Source organism: Panthera onca, chromosome B3, assembly GCF_046562875.1.
Source record: "Panthera onca isolate mPanOnc1 chromosome B3, mPanOnc1 haplotype 2, whole genome shotgun sequence".
NCBI classification, from domain to species: Eukaryota; Metazoa; Chordata; class Mammalia; order Carnivora; family Felidae; genus Panthera; species Panthera onca.
In genome coordinates, this window is record NC_138344.1 from 121448013 (window position 1) to 121456482 (window position 8470).

The 8470-nt window shown below is 46.6% G+C and overlaps 1 protein-coding gene across 1 annotated transcript; it reads left to right on the forward strand.

Annotated features, from left to right (window-relative positions):
• The first annotated feature begins 3 nt into the window (after positions 1 to 3).
• Positions 4 to 7862, forward strand: AHSA1 (activator of HSP90 ATPase activity 1). The gene is made up of 9 exons (XM_060620407.3): positions 4 to 215; positions 1567 to 1757; positions 3507 to 3589; positions 3986 to 4103; positions 5197 to 5285; positions 6095 to 6223; positions 6720 to 6821; positions 7303 to 7354; positions 7472 to 7862. Exons 1-9 carry the CDS (start codon positions 136 to 138, stop codon positions 7642 to 7644), a joined length of 1017 nt encoding a protein of 338 aa, XP_060476390.1. The 5' UTR covers positions 4 to 135; the 3' UTR covers positions 7645 to 7862.
• Positions 7863 to 8470: the final 608 nt, after the last annotated feature.

Here is an 8470-nt window from a genome sequence, read left to right on the forward strand (position 1 = left end):
GAGGGAAAAGCAAGCCAGGAGGTTCTGCGGCCGCTTCTAGTAGTTTCCAGGCGCTGCCGGGCGGCTGGGACCAGGCAGTCCTGAGGCTGTGGCTGTGGCTGCTCGGAAGCTGGTGGCGGCGCGACAGGAAAGCTGATGGCCAAGTGGGGTGAGGGCGACCCACGCTGGATCGTGGAGGAGCGGGCGGACGCCACCAACGTCAACAACTGGCACTGGTGAGGGCCAGCGGGCCAGGCCGCGGGAACGCTACGGCCCGGCCAGGGTTGCGGGTCCCTGGAACCTCGGGCGGAACAAAACTAGGACCGGTACAGCCCTGCCCGGAGGTGGGGGTGGGTTCTTCCTGTGGCAGGGGTCCGTAGTCCCAGGTCTCTCCACACCACCACCTGCCTCTGTTTCAGTGTTTAGAGGGCAAGAGGGCGACGTGGAGGGCTGCGCCCAGAGGAGGGGTTTCAGAGATACGAGAACATAACCCCCGTGGCCGATGCATCCAGCCTTAGCAAGGACATGCTTCCCACACGTGGCCGGAGGAGTCCGTGAGACCCAAATCGGCGTGGATTGTGTTGGGAGATCGCTGTGTTAGGCTCGGGGCTAGTGGGCTGGAATTCTTATTTTGCGGCTTACGGGTGAGATTCAGAGTCAGTCGTAGAGAACCACTGCCTCAGTACAGAGGACAAAGGTTTGGAACGTGTTCGGTGGGTGCTCAGAGCACAGTGATGCTGAAGATGCCATGGCCTCTCACCCGGAACTATTCATTTGGTTGTGTTGTAACTCCCAGGACTACCCCGGTTGCCGGGCAATCACGGTTTTATAACTTAACCACTTTTAAAAGCTTACTCTCATTTATGAAATGTCCTAAAAGTACTATTTTTTTATCTTTTAACTCCACTGAACTTTGTTCCCGTTGCTTTCATTTTTACTTCGTTGCAGCCCTTTTTGCTGCTGGGTTCTCTGCTAGTTAGTATGTTGGGAGGCAGATAGTGATTTTTCTTCTCTATATTTCAACCTATCTCCTCTCCTTTTAACATACATAGTGCTTTGATCTAATTTGGTTTGAAGCCCTGGATTTAACATTGTTTTTCTAGACGTTTAGAGGACACAGAATGTGTAGGGAATTTATAGCACAGCCTGAATTTGACAGGTCAGAACACTGTGCTAATGAGGTCAAGATTATTGCTTTCTTACTTACCGGACTTGTTAGCTAAATACTGCATTCTAGGGCCCACTCTTAGGCTCCTGACCTCAGCAAGATGGTCACAGTTTTCCATTTGGTCAAACGGGGGCGCCATGTTCAAGTGTCAAATACTGACTTTAGCACCATCATGCTGAGAAAGGAAAGTATAATTTTCCACTTGATTTGTAACCATTCCACACAGCAGTTGTCTTTCTTGACAGTATGGGACTCCTTATCTTCCTAAAAGAGGATAACATGTTTGTGGATGTACGGGAGTGGGACTGGTCTTTTCAGAGTATTTGTCAGGTCTCTTTTAGCCTTGGATTCTCTCGCACAGAGCAAGCAGTGTGTCTTCCATTTGGCTGCTAGTCCATAGTTTTATTTCTGTTTTGCAGGACAGAGAGGGATGCTTCAAACTGGTCCACGGATAAGCTGAAAACGCTGTTCCTGGCAGTGCGGGTGCAAAATGAGGAAGGCAAGTGTGAGGTGACAGAAGTGAATAAGCTTGATGGAGAGGCATCCATTAACAATCGCAAAGGCAAACTTATCTTCTTTTATGAATGGAGCATCAAACTAAACTGGACAGGTAGGTCTGTGCTGGGCCATTAGAACAAAGGCTAACTGCATTTTGGTTGACCTATTAAGGAGCCGGGGAGAACAGTTTTGGGAAGGTTAGGAACTCTTCAGGGGACACAGGGCTGCTTTACTTTTATAGAAATCAGTATTGGGTGCCAAAATTTCTCTGCTGCTGTGGGACACTAAATGCATTTTCTCTCTGTGGGCCTCATAAGCCGCCACCAGTGAAGCAGCTGGGCCACTGAATCTTTGGGCCACATGATGTGTTAGGACATTTTATGTCAGGTAACGTTTCCTCAGACTAGCTAACTTTTGTCTGTTGGATGATTGACTTAAAGGTGGGAAGGGGAGGGTTTTTTTGGTCTTGATTTTTTTTTTTTTTTTTTTTTTTTTTTTTTTTTTTTTTTTACTTTCTCCAGTGTGAATCTACCAGTTTAGGCTACCCTGCTAACGAAGTTTCTGTGTGACTATAATTTGGGGTGGTTTTATCCTCCAGTTTTTGTGTCCCTTCTGTGATGGTACTGGCAAAGAATTGGAGCCATGTATGTGCCCTAGCTGGATGGTCCTGACAATTTTAAAAGGCACTAAAGCTAAAGGAATACATGTGTGGGGCAAAGCATACATTAGATTTGTGCCTTGATGAGCATTTTTCAAGTAAATGGTAAAAAAGAGGAGAAGAGTAGATCTATCTGTTCGTGACTTTTTTTAAAAAAATTATAGTAGTCTGAAAGGAACCTTGGGTATCATCTTGCCCAGTCCTTTTTTTTATAGATTGAGAAACTGAGGTCAGGAGAAGTGAAGATCAATAATCATCTTGTTGGTTCATTTTGAAATACAGTCAGTTCTGCTGTAACGTCACCCGTGTGTTCCTAAAAATCCCCATACTGTGCAAAATTGCTCAACCAAAACCACAGGGCTTATGGGGAGGATAGGATTAGGGACACGACACAACACCCAAAAACCTTCATTGGTGACACATTTTTAAAATTTAGGAACATAAAAATTGATAGCACAGTCCACACATGTTATATGGGAAGAAGTATGTAAATAATACAGTAAACATGGTGCTTTACCTTGAAAAAGACCTGAAGTTCACTTGTGAAAGTGGGCATCAGAAGGGTTGCAGCATGTGGGTTATTGTCGATTGGTGGAAGGAGGGTCAGCTGAAATCAGAAGTTGTAACACCAGTGTGGGTGGCGTGGCTCATAGCACATGGGAAACTGAGGCTGCTGGCAGATAAATGTTTGAGATGTGTGTGTTTTGTGTATTCCTGTGCAGCTCATTTCAGCTGGGTGTGGTTTTGTGTGGGTGTGTGTTCACCTAGTGTTTCTCGTGAAAGAAATCCTGTGTTAGCAGATGTGAAATTCATGCTGTGATCAGATCGACCACTAATATGTCAGTCACATCGGAATAAATTTGTATTTTCAAAACAAGCATTCTAGCAGAACTGACCACATTGATTGTTGACCTAAGTTCTCCCTGGCAGAATTCCTGCCAGTGCCATATCCGCACGGCTCTTAGTCCCATACAGTAATAACGCAGTTGGCCTCAACAGATCTAATTAGGAAAGACATTTCTTCCAGGGGAGAAGTGGGGAGGGTTGGTTGCGTCTGGCTTTATCTCAGAATAAAGAGGGTCAGTTCAGTAGTTCAAAAGAAGTGCAAGCAAAAAAAAAGTGCAAGCAGAAGAGTAGCTAGGACTCTAGAGCAGCCTTTTCCTGCAAAGGGGGAGACTAATGATGTTGCATTGCTTTTGACAGGTACCTCTAAGTCTGGAGTACAGTACAAGGGACATGTGGAGATCCCCAATTTGTCTGATGAAAACAGTGTGGATGAAGTAGAGGTTTGTGCTTCCTAATTCCTCATCTGAGTCTTCCACATTCTCTATTCTCAGATGAGAAAAATGACTTCCCGTTCAAGATTAAAGCCCAGGCCTGGCCCAAGCATTCAGAACCTCAGTTTGTAGATGATTTCCTAGGTCTGTGGTGCCATTGAGAGCTTCCAGCACAGCTTGTGCGTGTTTAATTACTCCGCTTTAGCTAGTAACTTGGGTTCTAATGTTAGCCACCTTGGCTTTGGCAGAATGCAAGAAGGAACACTCACGGGGATTGGAAAAATACCCCAACCCTCACACGTTTCCTTTGGAAATGTCAGCAGCTATCTGATTGCTCAGCACCCACATTCCATGTCGTGGGTGCCCCTCAAGTTATTTACCACCTACTTCTGATCTTTCACTCAGATTAGTGTGAGCCTTGCCAAAGATGAGCCTGACACAAATCTCGTGGCCTTAATGAAGGAAGAAGGGGTGAAACTCCTAAGAGAAGCAATGGGAATTTACATCAGCACCCTCAAAACAGGTATCCCTTGAGTAGTTAACGTATGCCTTGAGGAGGTAGTTCCCTCCCACCCCCGACCATCAGACTCTGATTAAGGGTCCTGACAGTCCTTTCTTTGCCAGATGGGTAAAAGATTTATGGGGGAGGGGGCTTATTTCACCTCAAAATCAATCTATAAACTCTGAATAAGGGAAAGATATAGAGATGGATTATCTGATATATTGACTGTTGAGCACTTGAAATGCAGATAGTCCCAAGTCGAGCTGTGCCGTGAGTAGAAAACACGGTGGGTTTTGAAAACTTGGTACCGAAGAGGAATGTGAAATTACTAATAGCTTTTTATATTGATACGATAGTTTGGATGTATTGGGTTAAACGTGTTACTAAAACTAATTTCACTTCTCTGTTTTAACACTTTACTGTGGCTACTAGAAAACTTAAGATTATATTTGAGGCTGTCATTACATTTCTGTTGAACGGTGCGATCTAAAGACTTGGCATCCCTGGACTGCTTGAGCACAGTCCTGGACTATCTTTGACATGCATTCTCCAGGGACACTTAGGGGGTCATTAGGATAGCGGTCAGCTCAGCTCTCCCCTAGAATTCCAGTTCTGCCAGTGTGTTCTGATCTTGGTGTTGGGAGTACATAAAATGACTGTCAAAGGGCACCAGCATACGAGGTGATACCTCTTCTGGTGAGAACGAGTGCTCTGGTGCACTAGGCGTGGCTATTCTACTGAGGTAAGGCAGAGTGGAGAAGGGGGACTAAGTATGCATCTGTGGGTATCTTGCCCTGCTCTTGAATTCCTTGAAAGTGCCACTACATTCGCTGGCTACCATCCATAGGAGACCTCATGTACATTTAACAAGTTGTGTTGCTTCTAATGGAGCGAGATTTAGAATCATCCTAGTTAACATTCTGTGTTCTGTAGCATACACTCAGATACCTGTTTGGCATAGTGCAAAGGTAAAGACCTAAAGTAAGTAGACTCTTTCTTTCTTTGTCATTACTTCATTTGGGGGTAAGACGTCCATGTTTGTCAAACTCTAAAGAAGCCCCACATCTCAGCTACTAAGAAATAACTTCCAGGAGTGGGGATTTTATTTTTTCAGAGTTCACGCAGGGCATGATCTTGCCTACAATGAATGGAGAGTCAGTAGACCCAGCCGGGCAGCCAGCACTGAAAACTGAGGAGCGCAAGGTAAATAAGTGGTATTTCCATGTGATCTTTCTCTGACCCTAACCTCCAAGCCACAGCAGCCTGTGATCTGCCCATGGTGCTTTTTACAGAGTCCACAGTGTGTAGTTGTTTGTCCCTCTTTCACTGGGTTTTAATCATTTATAACAAACCCCTAGAGCAAATGGAAGCCAGCAGGGGCTTCAGAGTTTCTCCTGATTGCATTTAACACCAGTTAGGTTGTGAACCCAGGATGGTCTTCAGCTATCTATGTTTTCAGTATTCTTTCTAAGTGGGGTGTTGATATTTCGTACTTTGACACTAGAGGGGTCACGAAGGTACTGGGCTTAGATCACGACATTCACCTATTAGGAAATTGATCAATTTCACCACATTTGCAGGTGAGCAGCTAGTTTTTGTGGAGCTAGAACTTGTACAGTTCAGGCTCAGCACTTGGTTTGCAGCCCCGCTGCCCTTCTGCCAGCACAGTGACGGAGATTCCCGAGGGGAGGTGGCTGCTTCCAGCTCTTTGAGCACAGAATTTTTCCTGGAGAATTACATTGAGTGCTTCAGAAATGCCCAGTGGTTTGCCAGGTTCTTTGGTCAGTGGGGTTTCCAGTGAGGATCTGTCCTCCACTGGGAATACTGTTTTCGGTGGGAACTGAGAACATTCTGGGAAGGTTCCCCTAATGACTGAAACGTCCATCCAGCCTCCTGGAACAATTAGCACTGGAGGCGAAGAAGTTTGTGAGAATGAGTGACAGGCCTGTCCTGGAAGCCACGTTAATGGAGGCTTCCCACCCTCTAAACCTTTCTCGCTGCCACTTCCACAGGCTAAGTCTGCTCCTTCAAAAACCCAGGCCAGACCTGTTGGTGTCAAAATCCCCACTTGTAAGATCACCCTTAGAGAAACCTTCCTGACATCACCAGAGGAGCTGTATAGAGTCTTTACCACCCAAGAGGTAAGTATAATCTTGTCCGTCAGGCCTCCGGGCATTTGCTGCTCAGGTGACTTGGGATGTTGTAGGCACATCCTCTCTGCATGCAGAGCAGGTACTAAAAAGTGGTGCCATGACGATTTCCTCGTACAAGTAGCGACAAAGAAAAAACCCTTCTGTGTTCACTCTACTCCTCAAAGTGGACTTGCTCTCTGTCCTCCCGTATAGTGTTTTGGGGTGGTTTAAGTGGGCACCACTGGAAGCATTCTTGTTGGAAAAGTGAATGGATCTGAAGTATTGGCGTCATGGATTTACAAAGAGTTACTCAGGTCAAAGCCCTGAGCAGTGGCTGTCCCTTTGTAGTGGGACATAACAGAAGCCAGTCATTGGACAGAGTGGTGCCTTTGGAAATGAGAGCTAAGGTGTGCAGGCATCACCTGGCGTTTGTCCCTAGGTCCCACTGAGAGGGACATCTTCCCTACCTCTTTTTTTTTTTTTTTTTTTTTTTCTTCCCCCACAGCTCGTTCAAGCCTTTACCCATGCTCCTGCAATGTTAGAAGCAGACAAAGGTGGGAAGTTTCACCTGGTAGATGGCAACGTCTCTGGGGAATTCACTGATCTGGTGAGTGCCTGCTAGCCCCAGACCCAGGATATAGTCTCAGGTCAGAAGAAAAACATTCCTTTTTCCACCTCTGTAGGCAAAATTCAATCTCTCTGGTTAGTAAAACCTCATTTTTTTATTTTCAAAAGAATGTTGCAGTTGAATTCTCTTGCTTTCCTAGAATTTTTCTCCTCAGAGTTAAATTAGTTCTTCCTGAAGAAATCAAACATGGAAGAGATGTCATGTATATTGGCGGCTGGAACTTTCCATTTGTAGCGCTGAACTGTCACCTGGGCCACAGTTGACCGGACTGGACTTGGGAGTGAGAGGAGAGGCCGTAGCCTGTGTTGGTGCAGATGCTACCAACTCCACGGTCCACTTTGTGCCCCCGAGGTGTAGAATTGCACAGACCGTAGGCCGAACGAAAGACAGACAGCTGGTCCCAGCCAGGATCTGGCGCATTGGAGTCTACGGTACACACTGATCTCTCTGGTTATTTTAGGTCCCTGAGAAACTTATTGTGATGAAGTGGAGGTTTAAATCTTGGCCAGAAGGTAAGTATGCATAGTTGCTTAGTGCCATTACCCCCAGAACTCTTTCTTTCCCCCTTAGTCTCCAACCCTGACGGAAACCCTGGATCTTAAACCCCCCTCCCCTCTGCCTCTCCCCAGGGCATTTTGCCACCATCACCTTGACCTTCATAGACAAGAATGGAGAGACTGAGCTGTGCATGGAAGGCAGAGGCATCCCTGCCCCCGAGGAAGAGAGGACGCGGCAGGGTTGGCAGCGGTACTACTTTGAGGGCATCAAACAGACCTTTGGCTACGGCGCACGCTTATTTTAGGGCTGGCAGCAAGGGGCTGCCCAGTGCTTCGGTCCAGCCCTCTCCTGACTGGGGCTTGGGACTCACAGGATTGCACCATCCCAACCACTAACTTGGGGCTGGGGCCCCTTCCCTCCACGTATATCTTGGGTTTGTGCATGTTTTCTGCTGGGTGGGATCAGAGGGTGATTTCTCTTTTATGTGTACATACGCTAAATAAACGTAATTTAAAAAACGTGCATATCTGGAAATCTGTGTTGCTTGGGTGGCTGGTATTAATGAGTTCCCTTGAAGACACTGAATTAAAGGGAAAACCATTCTGGGTAAGGGCAGGAAAGAAACCACCTCACTGCATTCCTGAGCTAGTCTCCTCTCTGCAGACTGGCACAGAGCTGCTCCCCTCACTGCGAGAAGACAAGGCGGGGTTCTCGGGGGTAAACAGTGCCAAGAAACTGCACCCTAGGCTTGCCTCTCTGTGTGGCCTCTTCTCAAGAGACGAGCACCAGGTGCTGGTTTGATACATGGGAAGATCCCCTGCCCTTGGCAGGGGGGACTGTGGACCTCAGGTTCAGAGCTTCTGCTTACTGAGCAGTTCTGTGTACTGGAGACTAAGTAGCCCCCTTGCATTAGCTCATTTAACCCCCATAATAGCCTTATGAAAAAGCTACTACCTGCATTTCTGTCTTAGAAAAATCTAAGTCTTGCTTTCCTTCAGTAACCTCCCAGATCCTACAGCTGATACTTTGCAAGAGTTGAGAAGGACTGGAACTTGCAGAGCCAGTGCTCCAGTCTAAACCACTATGTCTACTGCCCTGTTGCTGGGTTCATCTGCTTAAAGAGGCTGCTG

What these genes read in the sequence shown, in the direction of transcription:
- AHSA1 (XM_060620407.3), top strand. Translation starts at nt 136, where the DNA reads ATGGCCAAGTGGGGTGAGGGCGACCCACGCTGGATCGTGGAGGAGCGG. An exon ending in TGAAAACTGAGGAGCGCAAG is followed by an intron (nt 5,286 to 6,094) that starts GTAAATAAGTGG and finishes CCACTTCCACAG; the next exon opens with GCTAAGTCTGCTCCTTCAAA. An exon ending in CTGGGGAATTCACTGATCTG is followed by an intron (nt 6,822 to 7,302) that starts GTGAGTGCCTGC and finishes TGGTTATTTTAG; the next exon opens with GTCCCTGAGAAACTTATTGT.